Genomic DNA, 14,774 nt, shown 5'->3' with positions numbered 1-14,774 from the left:
AAGCATATCCTTCACAAGTCTACAATCACAAGCGAACATGGTGGGACATAGCTCCCAGGAACCCACCCCCCCAAAACCACCCAACACCCAAACACACATACTCTTCAATCAACACTATTCATAGGGGGGTCAAAATGGGTTTTTGGATCGGGTTCGGGTCGAACCCATAATTAACCCGGATCAAAACGGCATGACCCGAACTTGACCCGGTGTTATAAACATGTCAAAAATTTAGAGCCAAACCCAACCCATGAACCCGGATGCGGTATGCTCGCTATGGTGCAGATTGTGGAGCTGTGCGAGGGGGATCTAGGTGCGGCCGTGCTAGATCATGCAACGCACTATGTCTTCTGGGTGCGGACTGTGGAATCCAAATGCGAAGCGAGCGGCTGAGCGTGGTACGGGTCAGGCCAATTGGCCTTATGGGTGCGGACTGTGAAGTACCGGCATGAGGCAAGCGGCCGAGGCTGCCGAACGCGGTGCGGGTCTGGCTGACTGACTGTCTAGGTGCGAACTAAGGAGGCCAGAGGTGAGGCGTAAGAATGCGGACTGCCGAGTCCGGAGACGAGGCAAGCGCGATAGCTGGCATGAGAGGTTTCTGAGTCAACCCGAACCCGAACCCAACCACCCAGCACACTATTGATGTGGAACTAAATGCTTAAAATGAATGAAATAAGAATTTGCACGATTTCTTGAATTAAGCACGTAAGATTACCACTATTAGCAATCAAAACTACGATAGAAAATAAAAGAGGGGTGCCTACGTTTAGGCTAAGCCACATGCCAAACACTTGGATATTCAAACAAGTAGAAATTCAATAACATGCAAAGTAAATAGCTTTCAACAAAATCCCTAATCTAACAATTAGATTAGAAGCATAGAAAGTGTGTTGAATCCTACGTTTACTTAAGCTTAGGCAAAGCTGAAGCTCGGCTCCTTATGAATCATCATCACCAACAAGATTAGGGGATTAGAAAAGTAATCAAAAAGGGGGAAGAAGTTCACCCTTATCACAACCCGGTAGCAAGTAGTGAGATGTTGAAGAAGTTTGTCGTGGCTCCCTTGAAGGTTCAACTTTGTCGAAACCCGGTAACAAGTAGTCAAGATCTACAGACGACGTCGTTGCCCCCCCCCCCCCCCCCGAAGACTACTCTTGAGAGGGAGGAGATTATCTTGAGAAGTCAAGAGGGGAAGAGGGATGGAGGTGGCCGCCTAGGGATGAGGGCACGTGAGTGAAATTTGGTTCAGATTTTGGAAGAGGAGATGGAGGAGGAGATGGAGGAAAATCAAGTATTTGTTTTCCCCAATTAATCCCTTTTCTTTGAAAGAGGATTAGGGTTTAATTAGGGATGGTGGGGGCGACTAAGGAGAGGGGGAAAGGGTTTTGAATTGTTTCCAAGAGAGGTGGGCTTTAGGAAAAAAATCCTAATTCAAACCATTAAGGGGGGCCGGCGGCTATGGAGAGAGGGAAAGGTTTAATGATGCATTTAATGCCTACTTAAATTATTAATTAAGTTAGGAAAGAAATATCTCATCCCCACTTAATTTAAAATTTAAATAGGAGTAGATTTAGTAAGTTTCCTAAAGAGGAGACTTGAGTTTGGAAAGAAATAAAGAGGTGGGGACCATGTAGAGGCCGGCATCCAAAGAGGGAAGGGGTTTGAGAGAAGCAATTACTCTTCCTTGATTTGGAAAATCAAATTAGGAAGGAGTGAACTTCAATCCAATTCAATTCAAAATTCAAATTGAACTTACTTTAGGAACTTTCCAAAAATAGGTCTCTTAAATTAGGAAAGAAATTTCAAATTCAAAATGCTTTGAAATTTGAAATTAAACCCTTTCCAAATTAAGAGGAGATAATTATGGAAAGAATTCAATGTGTGATTTGAATTTTGGAGGGAGGAGGGTGATGAGGCTGGCGGCTAGGTGGGCTTGTAAGGAGAAATTTCGGTGGGGTGAAGGTGACGTTGGGTTGGTCGGGAGAAGGAATTTGGTTTACCCGGTGGTGAGTGAAAGTTGGAGGGTGGCCGGCGGCTTAAAGAGGTGGGGAGGGATTTCAAAAACCGGCAGCTAGTTATGGGAGGAAGGAGGAGGAAAATGATAGAGAAGGTAGAACCACGAACCCGACCATCTCCAAGGTTGGTGGGTGATCCGTTTTCTCCCCTAGGAATTTTTCCAAACCTCTCCCAAGAACTCTCAAACTCTCTCAAAACACACAAGTGCAAGAAATTTTTCATAATATTCATTCATCCCCTTTAGAAGAGCAACATGAGGGCTATAAATAGCCTCGTACAAAAAGGACTCAAAATAAGAAAGACGACAATGCCCTCAGGGCTTACATACGATCTCCCTTAAGGGGTAAAACGGGAAAACAAATAAAACATAAATAATAAAAGACAATTAACATAATAAAAGGCAAATACATGACAATGACTCAAAACTACATCAACTCGAACGTGGTCATAGATTGACGACTACGCCTCTGATGCACTTTCCATGCTCTGTTGTCCCCATCAACTATTCATTCATACAAGTGAAAAAAAACACACACACACACAATCAAAACAGGTAAGAAAGTATGCTTAGGGAGTGTCAAAACTTGATCCGACCAGAAATCCGAACCGAAAAATTCTGGCTTTGGGTCGCGACCCATTTGTTATACAGGTCAAGTTCAAGTTCAATTTTTCGACCAGTTTATAAAACTGGGTTAGGTTCGGGTTGAACCGAAAATCCAAAATCAACCCAAAATGACTCAGAGGCACCCGGACTCTAAGTTGCGAGTCACACCCACCCACAAGACGTAGCCCTCGATCCCGCATCTAGACTCCACCCTCCGCACTGCAGTGTCAAGCATCAGCAAACCCTCCCAAGCGGACCCGCGCTCGCATCCAGACTCCGCCCTCCACAACGTCAACGAGCCCTCCCTTGCGGACCTGGGCTCGCGTCTTGACTCCGCCCTCCGCACTCATCACCAGCCAGCCCTTCCGCGGACCCACACTAGTGACCGAACTCCGTAGTATGTGTTCTGAGTTGGCGGGTCTAGTCAACCAGGTAACCTGCGTAGGTCGTGTCAAGGTCTGAATTTTCGACCGAACCGGGTTGTGTTCAGGTCAACCAATTTGGACCCGAGTCAATTGCGAGTTTGACCCGAAGCTGACCCGAAAGCCCATTTTGACAACCCTAAGTATGCTCGATCAACCCATAGCAGCAGCAAAAGTAACTTTCTTCTTCCTAAATCTCTAGCACCGAGCTATTAACTCTATGATGTGGAAACATGAAAGAGGTATTTGAATTTTTTTGGATATTTTGGAAGCAATATAAAACAACCTGATTTGGAGGAACTCTTTGATGCGGATAGCTAGATAGGAACAACCAAAAGAGGAGAACACCAGGACAAGTAGAACATAACTCAATTCAAAACTAGAATGATCACATCCAAACAAACACCAAAACAAACGAAAGCCAAACAAACGAAACAAAATTAAAAAAATAAAAACAACTATCTTTAAAACAACCGGCAAGTGTTTCCTCACATGCAACGAAAAGTAGGCAATATAAAAGAAGTGCTTAAGGGCTTGCAAACCAAGGGTCCACCACAGCTACAAGGTCCAACGTCCACCGAAACTCCTCCGGCAAATGCTACCAAATCAACCAACAAACACCTCCAATAGCTCAAAAAGAAAGATACAAGTGGAGTGGAACTTACGGAGAGAAGAAAAATGTTAGAAATCGAGACAAAGAGGAGGACAAGCTCGCAAGCTTTTCCAAGAAAAAAAGAAGAATGGAACAAGCTCTCAAGCTTTTCCAAAGAAGAAACCCTAAAGTTTTTAAGAGACTTTGCTCAAATATTCAACAACCTTATATGCTTCAAAATACCTCCAATTTATAAGAGAAAAGGGGGCAGCCAAACAGTCAAATCACCTCCAACCGAACGAATCAGGCAAGGCGAAATGGAAGGCCAAAATTCAGTCCAGAACAACACCCGAATAGCCACATAGAAATCCGCAAAAAGCAGCCATGGGGGAAGGAACGAACGGCCAGGGGAACCGAGCCAGGCAGCCAGGGGAACCGAAACAGGCAACCAAGAAGGAAAACCGAGAGCCATAGAGAAGGGGAAAGGGCAAGATTTCACTCCACATAATGAGCTAAAAAGTGGGATAACTAATCATCATAATGAGCTAAAACATTAGCTCAAGCATTAATGAGCTAAAACAAAGATGCTCCCAAAATAACACAGCCCAAACCCGAGCATCCAAGGCCCAACCCGAGAACCAACAAGCAACCCAAAGACCAAAGAACCCAAGTAGCTAGCACACCCAAAGCTTGCCAAGCCCAAGCACAACCTACTCATGATCATTGGATGTTTTCCATCATAGGATAGCATAATAAAAAACCAAAAAAACTATAGCATTCAAATTACAATGAAAAACTAAAATAAATTGAAATTTGCATTGATGCGGACATCGGTACGAAGATTTAGCGCATCTATCACAGGAGGCGTCATAAATTGACGGCTATAATTTAAATCTTCAATTATGAGTTATTTTTCTGAATTTTAATTTTTATTTGATGTATTTCCTGTTTTACCCCTAGGTTGGTTTATGTGAGTGTTGTGGCCCAAGGGGAAATTTTGTATTTTGGAGTTTTCTTATGTTGTGGCCTATATATATAGCCTTAAGCTATTGTAATAGGGATGGATTATTGATATAAAAAAAATTAGGTTCCACACTTGTGTTCTTTTGAGAGAGCATTAGTGAGATTCTTATGGGAAGAAATCGGAGTTTTCACCAGCCGCAGGATGGGTCCGGGCTCGTGACTTGAAGTCCCTTGGAGAAGGGCAAAGCATCACCCGTCAGTCTTCAGAAAGTCCAAGGCTCGTGATTTTTATCTTCAATCTTTTGTTTTTGTTTTGTTTATTCTTATATCTTAGTCTTCATCTTCAGCCTCTTCACCGTTCCCCTCCTTCCGGCCATCCCCACCACCAACCTCACCCGTCCAAACTACCGGCCATGGCTCCCTAGCCGCCGGCCTCACCTTTCCCTCTTCCTTCTTGAGTTTCCTAATTTGGGGTGAATGACATTCGGACTTAATTTGAAATTCAAATTATCTAAATTTGAAATTCAAAATTTATTTCCTAATTTAGTTCGCCTATTTTAGGAAAGTACGTAATTTGAATCAATTTGAATTTGGGTGAGCAAATCTTTGGGTAGCTGTCAAATTCAAATTCATGAAATTTGACAATTAAAAAGTTTTCCTAATTTGTCGTTCTATTTTGGAAAGTTCCCATTTTAAATCCTATTTGAATTTCAAATTCAAAGAGGACTTAATTATTTCTTTCCTAAATTCTAAACCCAAATCAAGCAACCCCAATTAAATGCATTAAACCCCTCTTTCCCTATGGATACCGCAGGTCCCTCTTCAATCTTTCCTAACATTAAACCTCTCTTGCCTGTAGAAATATTTCCAAGTCATAACAGCCGAATTTTATACAGGGCCAAATATTAAATTCTTTCCTAAAAGCCTGACTTGGGAATTAAGAAACAAACCCACCTCCAATTCCATATACAGCCGTCCCCCTCTCCACATTAAATTGCTTTTGAAATCTCTCCCTAAGTGCCGTTTATTCCTTTGGAAAGATTTCCAAAATCTGATTGCTGCTGGCCGAAATCTCTCTGGCTCCTTCCTTGGGATTTTCACCAAACTCCTCTATTCACCAAAATCTGAAACTTATTTCAGGTTCTGTTTTTGAGCTCTCTCTTCCAAAACCTGTAAAGGAAGTTTGCTCTCAGCTTTCTATTCACAACCAAGGCTAGACTCCTCCTCAAGTTCTCTGCGTTCTAGCCCACTAAAATCTGAGAACTCCTCTCAGATTTTTTTTGTTGAAAATCTGAAATTGTTTTCAGATTATAGGGGAGGAAGTTTGGAGCTTGCAACCTCTCTCCTACCAAGAGAAAATCTGAGATTCTTCTCAGGTTTTGGGCAAAGAAATCAAAATTGCCTTCAGATTTTGGAGAAGAGATCCTCTCCCTAGCAAAGTCCTCTCCCGTTCTACATCATGCATGCATCACTCTTCTCCTCTATTCATTATGTTCTGCTATGGCAGGTCAACCACTAACATCAGCAGCACGGCAAGCACCCAACACAAGCAAGGCATAGAAATTTAAGATATCACCAGAAATATTCATGAACTAAAATATGTGCCAAGTAGCAGAACATCAAATAAATTAGAGGAGCTCAAATATGCTTAAAGAACATCCTTAAATTCTAAAATAGAAATCCAAAATGTAGTTTGGAAATGCCTTCATCACTGCCAAATTAGGTGAGGCAGAAATTTACCCTTTATTCAATTATAATTGTCAAGTGAACCTGGTATTATTTTTCATTTCAAGATAACTGACCTCCCTCAATTTCTGGGCAGCATCATCCATCTCTTTCTCCAAAATGATGTATTCAAGTGATCTAATCTTCTTGTCAAGTTGCTGGTACTTTTTCAGTTCTTCTTTTTCTTCATCTAGTTCTCTCAATCTCTCCTCCAAAAAATGAACAACCTGATCTATCTGCTTTCGTTTATTGCCTAACAAAATAACAGAACCAAAAAGTGAAAATTAGTAATTGAGAAATGTTTCATATCAAATGAAACTCTCTATGAACATAACAGGTAACTTGCCAGTTTCTTGCATAATTTTCAAGCTCTCACGCCGTCTCTCCTCATATACACGTGTTCCTCCAATCTCCTTTAGCAAATCTAAACGCTCAGAATCTTTCATTAATGTAAGCGATGCGATCTGTATAAATTCATCAAGTATGTCATGTCTACCATTTTGGCATACCAGCAACCAAAAATATCAAATCAGCAAACCGTGAAATTTATACCTTGCCTTGCTGAACAACATAATATGGATTAGACCGAGAAAAGCCAGCGCTTTCCAGCAAATTCATCACTTCAGTTTTCCTGTAGAAATCCACAACCAGGATGATTATTTTTATTGCATACAAAAATTGTACAATACGCCAATAGAAAATGGACAAAGAAAAGAATATACGTGACATGTTTTCCATCTAAGAAATATTCATCCTTCTTGACACCAATTGTCCTACGCAGCCGAACTTCCTCCTTATCAACCTAAAAGTAGGACACAATCATGAAATTAGTGTAGCCAGTTAATATAGAAGGGACAAATGGAATAAGTTAACTGAGCTCAAACAAAGAAAATATAATATATTTGAGAATCTGTGCTCAATACATTCTAATAGAAAAACTCTGAAAACCCCAGTTCAGATTGTAGGCTATGTTTACAAAGCTGAGACATCACAAACAAAAAATTATAGGAAACTAAATTTATAATTTAATTAAATATAATTGAGTTATTATTTAGTTTAAATTAAGAACTTTAATAATCATCTACAAGCCCTGTGAGGGGTCGACTAGAATCATTTTTCTCCATTGTGCCAACTTTAATAATAATCTAGATAATAAAAAAATAATTAGAGCTACAAGTGTCCCATACCCTCACACATGGTCTTTCGGTTTGGGGAGGGGTGGTGGTTATTTTATATTGAGAATGCAGCAGTAATCAATGTTTTGAGCTTTTATAAAATGCCTCAAAAAAAATCTTAATGAGAAATTTAAGAAAAAAAATTCTTAAAGCATTACTCAGGAATAAATGGCATTTAAATACCCATACATTACAATAATCCTTGTTCATCTTGATCATCAGCGCCATTAGTCTAGCATGTTGCTTTAATGAAAATTTCTAAAAATGCCCTCAAGTATCAATATAACCATCAAGCTGACATCAAAAGCCAAAGGTGCGAGTATCTTGACAAAAGTAAATAAAAATAACCAAGCATATCTTAAAGAGAGTTTTCAACTAGCCTCACCTTCACATAAGCCAGCCTATAAAAAATTTAACAAAATCTTCCCCCATCTGAGTGCACAAACTCATACATATGCATATTGACATTCCACACAAATTACATATGCATGCAGATATTATGGATGCAACAAGTAAATCACAGTAATTCAACTTCAATAGCTATTTCACTGTTTGCTGAGACAAGCACAAACCAGGCCGAAGCCTCAACCAGAAGATGCAAAATGTAATAAAGTTAAAGAGTTAGTGTCAAGCTACAATATGAAGATGATGATGGTTATGACAGATGTTAAATGTGCAGTTTGAAGAAGACCTAATAAATATTTAGTAACTCCGGGTTTAACGGTGACTAAAATTTCTTACAACATGAGGCATTACTAGTTTACCAAGACCATTCATTTAAGTTAAGACTACACTATGGAACAAAGAAATATAGATTCAATGTAAAATTACAATTTTACTGAAATTAATAGCACTGTACTGAAGAAGCTTCATTAAACTTAAAACAAATATCGTGAGGAAGAACTTACTGGTATACGATTGTCACTATTATCAAATACTATCTCCACAAAAGCAGACATGACCTGGTGGCCTGCACCTTCCTGATTATATCACTCAGCCAAATGAAGTCAATATTAAAGTTTAACAGCACAGTGAGAAAAAATGGTAAAATTAAATAATCTTGCATACATGGAGAAGTGCTTGTCTATCTTCACTGCGCAAGTTTTGGAAGAGATCGCTGAGGACAAAACGTATGGCTGAAACACGTGTCCAATCAAAAACCATTATTGAAAAAAATAAATCAAGAGTGACATCCTCAAAATTGAAAACACACTAGCTTCAAATTCTAGACCAGTGCAGTTAAAACATATTTACCATGGAAGAAGTTGGTTTTTCCAGATCCATTGGCACCAACTGAGAAAGTAACCAAATGTGTGATAGAAGATTGTGAGCATCTATAGTTCATAAAATTCATCGCAGTATATTCAAGAAGGAAACAAAAAAGGTTTGTGCACAGTCATCTAGGAATTCTACCAAGATGTAGAACATATGAGAATTACACAGCAAAGGTTTAAATTTATTGCATGCATAACTTTAACTTGAGACTGAATGATGAATGACGTAAGCCAACAGTGAAAAGGACTAAAATGGTCCATTGACTCTTTATAAAAAATCAAAATGATCCCCAACTATATTAATTATTAAATAATCATTTTGGGCCTTAAAGTCTTTAAAAACGATGATACTATTTTGGTTCTTCTTTAAGGAATTGAGGGACAAAAATGATCATTTAATATAGTTGGGACTATTTTAATCTTACATAAAGAGTCAATAGACCATCTTAATCCTTTTCTCTAAGCAAATAAACAGCAAGCTCAAGAAATCGAGTATAAATGAAATAGGAGTTAGTTTTAATAACGTATAAGATGATTAAGTTATGATATTGAAATTGGTTATTATTTAGCCAATTTCAAAGTATATTGAGCAAGGTTGACCTTCTTTTGAAGTAGTCAATGATAAGATGATTTCATGAACTATTTGGATGCATATGTTGTTATCAAGTTTGCTTGTTTGAACTTACAAACTGGCATTCAACTTTCAGGTTTCATAAAAGTTATTGGGAAGTTGACCTGTGAATATTTAGTTCCATTGACAGGACTATGCTTTACCGAATTAAACATGAATGATAAATGTGTGTATGTAATTGATATAGGCAAGGGGGGGTCAAAACATTTTGGATTGTAAAATTGGTGAGCTACAAGTTCTCTACTTAAATCTAGCTCATTAATCTTATTTATTAGGTTCTTCCCCCTTGTCTTTTGCCCTTTGGTTTCCTATTATTTGTGTTGTTCCCAAAGTTGGATTCATTGCACCTTTGTTGTGCCGTTTACTCTCTTTTTCTTGGCTGCCTGTTGGGATTTCTTCTTCCAGTTCTGCTCCCTACTGCCCGTTGGGATGTCTGCTGGTTGAATGTCCTGTGTCTCTTCAATCCAGCTGCTGGGTGGGCTTTTGAGGTGCTGTTTTGAACCAACCCTTGGCCTTTCATTCCCTGTTTCCTATGCAGTTTTTGGTTGTTGTTTTATAAAAAATGCTGGCATTTTGGGAGCTATTTGGACAGCCTTTTGCCCTTCCTCTTCCCCTTAGTTGATTGGGTTTAAATGAAGTTTTAGGTGGCCGTTTGGCTCCCCTTTTAGTGCCTATATATAGAGATGTTTGTGGTTCTTTTAAATGTGTGTTATGATGTGATTTTTGGAATAGAAACCTGCGGGTTTGTTGTTTGGAAAAGCTTGCGAGCTTTGTCCAACTTCTCTTCTTCTTCCTTCTAGGAAAGCTTGTGAGCTTCTCCTTCCTTTCGTCTTGCTTCTAATCCCCTTCTCTATGCAAGAGACCACCCCACATGTATCCTTCTTCTCAAATAATGGAATTGCAACTTTAGGTGTCTTTAATTTGTTTGTCTTTATTGCGTCGTTTGTAAGAGTCAACAGTTTGTAAGTCATCTTTTATTATAAAAAATGTCTTTTTGGATATTTCATGTAATTTCTTTTATCCTAGAAAGTGTTTGTTTTGCTTGCAAAAATTTGGAGCCCTTCCCAAATTTTCTTGCATCAGTAATGAACTGGGTGGATTGAAGAGTTTATTTTTCAAGAAACTTATATTTTCTTGTAGCTTCTAATTCAATTGTTCGCAGTTTACACAAGATTTTGACCATACTTTTGGGGTTTTTTTTGGTTTGGTGTACTAGGGATTTAAAGCAAAAGGAATGCATGTGTTTTAATTTTTAGGAGCTTGGTGTGACGTAAAATAGGTGAAAAATATTTTCTCTGAGTTTGAAATATCCTAGATAGATCATTTTTGGAGGAATTATGAATTCACCTAAATCGGGCAAATTCCAAATTCATTGAATAGCAGCCAACATCAACCCCAAAACTACCGTCGGTGACCCTAACCCAATGTCACCATCCATGTGACCAAAGTTGTCCCCTACCATACACCATTGTCTTGCCGACACCATGCCTATTGTCCCAGTGTTCATTCCTGTCATCCCTAACCCGACACCAACGACCCAACTAGGCAATTAGCCACGCCACTATTCGCACCATCCCATTCCACAATCCATGTCGTTTCCAAGACCAAAAAAAAAAATTTAATGCATTGCATTTTTAAAGCAACCAAAACATAAAAAGGGATTTCGCTGATTTATTTTACAATTGGCAAAATAACTTTAAGAAATTGAATTGTAATCTAATTAATTACCTAGCATTAGAAATGCGCATTTATCTTCTATCATATTGAGAAAACCATGAACTAAAGTATGCTTCCTTTGGCAATGTTGTTATATTACTGTGATATACAAAATATAGCTAACAACACATGTAGATGGATAAGCTCCTCTACACAAGCATTCTACATTAACATGTTATCAAAGAGGATTTTAGTAAAAATGGTTTCTGTAGATGGCCACTAAGGTGAATTCCACCAAAATCAACTACTTTGGGAAAACCCGCCCAATAGGTTAAGTGATTTAAGGCTCCAAGGACCTATACAAAACTATATCACGTCTACATGTCAACAATGCTAGAAGACAACAATTCAATATGTTAAGATGCTACTCCACAATTGAGTGCCACATCATCAAGTGCTATATCACCAAGGAGTGCCATGTCAATAAACCACCAAAAGAATAACCATAGGAGTGGCCATCTCATCATTATCCAAAAATGGCTGTTTCCTAAGTTTTCAACCTCCAATCAGTAGGTGGCTAACAAATACTTGTATTTATTGGAAGTTTGTTTGTAGTTCGTTATCTCGAACTGTTATAAATGGGAAGACCATGTAAGCCTAATGCATTGCTTTCCAAACCTAAATGGAATTTATTCAAATATCCAAAGCCTGCCTCCATCCTACCCCAACCCCCCCCCCCCACCCCCCCTTCTCTCATCGCCTTCCACCACCTTTTCAACCTCATTGAGGCAGGCTATCTCGCTCCTCACTTTCTCTCTCCAGTTATGAGAAACCTGAAGAATTGAGGATTGATGAAGGTGCATGAGTATTGAAGGAAAAGAAGTTATAGTTGCAAGCAATGCTTCAATCCTCATGAAGGGAATTTAACATTAACATAAACCTTAAAATCTAGATTACCCTCCATTTTATCAGCCAGCTAGGCCAAAGCATACACTTTTCAATTTATTTTGAGTTGCAGGTTTGATTGAGGATTTCCATAAACCTTTTTTATCCCATGTTAGAGGCTTAAAGAATGATTACCTTTTTTATCCCATGTTATAGGCTTAAAGAATGATTACTCAATCCAATCTTTAAAGTTAGATCGTTAGTAACGATATCAAGAGAAATATCACCCAAGTACTCTTCCTCCTGAGTCCTCATCATTGTGATGGTTTAAAGAGGGTTACAATCTCTAATCATGCCCGTGTTACATGAAGCTGCACAATTGTTTGTATCAATTTTCAGCCAAAACTTTCATTCACGTGAATTTTGCTAATCCTAAATTTCTTAGGAATATACATGAATATTAAAATATAAGATCAGAAGAAAGATAAAGATAAGCACATTACCAACACAATTAACTTTCGGACTAAAAGGATCCGTGGATACCTCCTCCTTGTAACTCTTAAATCCTTCAATAATAATCTAGAAAAATAACAACATGAACCAACACATGAAAACAGAACTAAAACTCAGACCAATAATCAGACAAAATTGGATCAATCTACTCCAAAATCCGAACTGACTGATAAAAGTTCACCTTCTTTATATGCATTCTCAAATAGCAACAAATACACCATCCAATACCTGGGAAAAAAAAGAGAGATTAAATCAGCGCATTCAGTAGCTTCCAATAGACATAAAACCAGAAGCTGTCAACAAAGAAGACTGGGCACAGAGAAATTTCCATGAAGCAATGAGATGGAAACCACAAAACTCTCTTTTCAATGGGCAGAGCCCTTATTCGGTGAGCAAGGTTTCTCGCATACATTCCTTCACTAAAAACCAGTCTAACTCCCAGTTTTAGGGCTTTCACTGAGTCTCATGCAAGCATAAAAACTAAACAAATAAAAGTGGACGATCTTAAATATGAAGTTAACATGAAAGGTGAATACCAGTTGGAGGAAGTAGCGCTCTGCAGCGAAACGAGGAGCCCTAACTGAATTAGCGAGCGAATGAGAGCAGACCCCAGCTTACTACTTGAGAGCGACACGGCGAGAGGGCCGGTAACAATGGCAGTAGCGTACCGACTAAGGAGAGTGCACGATTAGTTTTCCAGATTTACGGTTTACATATATATTTGTGTTCTAATGCAACAATAAAAAATTTAAATTCAAATAAAATAAATAATGGCAGATTTATTTTTGATAAATTATTCTCAATTTTTTGAACTTATATTTTAAATAAAAAAATTTAATTTTAAAATTAAAAAGCATCAAACAAATTTATCTAATATATTTTTGTTGAATTCTTGCACATTCGTGATGGTAGTTAGATATAGAGTGTAGTGTCTAAACTTTGTACATAGATTTAGCACACATACAGATAAAACAGAGGTGCAATAATCATAAGAGAAAATTTTTTACGTGAAAATTTCAGAAAAAGGAAAAAGTCATGGGGTCTGATGCAGTTACAATGATTTTATTAGTGTTTATTGTTTCTTATAGAGCACATTACACTGTGGAAGTTAGAAGAATCTACTGAAATGAGAGTGATTCTCAAGAGAGTGTTAACATGTTCGTTCAATTGGTAGGACCGTCAATGGGCGACGGAGTTCAAAGGGATCCTAATCAATAAGTGACCAAGGTCAGAGGGACAGCAATATGCAAGCAACGGAGATCAGAGGGATAGTAGTCGGGCGGCGCCGATGGTCGAAGGGACCGTGGTCAGCCGGCAATGGTGGTCGGAGTGATTTTTCGATGGCAGCCTGATGAAGGTTTGGCGACCGTCGTCGGAGGGGTGGTGGCCCCATGATTAATGATAGAAGTGTTTGAGTGAGACTTTAGGATCCTTAAAGCTTCAAAGTTTTCTCGAATCATCTGTCACGACCCGACCCGATCCGGGACGGATCGGGCTCGCACCTGGTCGCGACACGGAAACGAACGAACTGACTGACCAGGATCTGGCTTTGGAATTTGCTTACTGAACTAAATCTTCCAAATTATTTCAACTCAAACACCAACACACAGAACAGACCAGAGCTACTATGAATCATCAAATGCAGCGGAACAAATCATCTATATTTTTCTTTCTTTTCCTCAAAACAATAATCTACAAATACTCTAAAAATACGGTACATGGCTAACAGAAGAAATACAGAAGAAAAGCCATGACCGTACAAAAATCAAAAGTACAAAAGTACCTATCACAGATCGGACTCTGAACTCTAATCCTGGACTTCCTTCCCTTTCTCAGAACCTGAAAACCACCTGAAAACCAGCAGAAAACAAGAGTGAGCTCAACAGCTCAGCAAAGCAATAAACCCCAATCAAAATTCTCAGAATCCAAAACTAAACACATCAGACCCAAATCCAAATCAGAAATCAAAACAGAATCAGACAGATATCGGAATCTTCGTACAGAAATCATAATCGGACAATTCATAACAAAACAGATCAAATCAGAACAGATACGGACATATCAAATCAAAATCAGATCAGAACGGAACAGATCAGAACAAACATATATCAGATATCAGATATATAATTAATAGCTAAATTCCCTGACACTGACTGAATCTCATAGGATCCAGGCCCCTTATGTCTCCCTTTGTGCTCACGGCACCAGAACAGATGTGCTTATAGCACCAGAATACATATATAGTGCTTATAGCACCTAAACAGATTTCCTCGGATCCGGAACAGAACAGAATTCAGATTGAGCTCATTTCAGATTTC

At 38.8% G+C, this 14,774-nt stretch overlaps 1 protein-coding gene across 2 annotated transcripts in view; it reads right to left on the bottom strand.

Moving 5' to 3' along the window:
- The window catches only part of LOC110105903 (structural maintenance of chromosomes protein 3), a 92,628-nt gene extending 79,488 nt beyond the window's left edge, over positions 1–13,140 (bottom strand). The window contains exons 1-10 of one of the 2 annotated variants that reach the window (XM_020835587.2): positions 12,993–13,140; positions 12,638–12,684; positions 12,447–12,522; positions 8,752–8,790; positions 8,566–8,633; positions 8,406–8,477; positions 7,045–7,124; positions 6,875–6,953; positions 6,669–6,786; positions 6,400–6,575 (exon numbers count right to left, since the gene is read on the bottom strand). In XM_020835587.2, the coding sequence (XP_020691246.1) occupies positions 6,400–6,575; positions 6,669–6,786; positions 6,875–6,953; positions 7,045–7,124; positions 8,406–8,477; positions 8,566–8,633; positions 8,752–8,790; positions 12,447–12,522; positions 12,638–12,652 (723 nt within the window). In that variant the 5' untranslated portion in view covers positions 12,653–12,684; positions 12,993–13,140. Of the gene's footprint in view, positions 1–6,399; positions 6,576–6,668; positions 6,787–6,874; positions 6,954–7,044; positions 7,125–8,405; positions 8,478–8,565; positions 8,634–8,751; positions 8,791–12,446; positions 12,523–12,637; positions 12,685–12,784; positions 12,905–12,992 lie in introns of those variants that run through there. The other variant, XM_028697070.1, reaches the window with a different exon arrangement.
- Between the last annotated feature and the right edge of the window lie 1,634 nt (positions 13,141–14,774).

Source organism: Dendrobium catenatum, unplaced genomic scaffold (assembly GCF_001605985.2).
Source record: "Dendrobium catenatum unplaced genomic scaffold, ASM160598v2 fragScaff_scaffold_862, whole genome shotgun sequence".
NCBI lineage: Eukaryota > Viridiplantae > Streptophyta > Magnoliopsida > Asparagales > Orchidaceae > Dendrobium > Dendrobium catenatum.
This window is presented reverse-complemented; position numbering and strand designations above follow the sequence as displayed.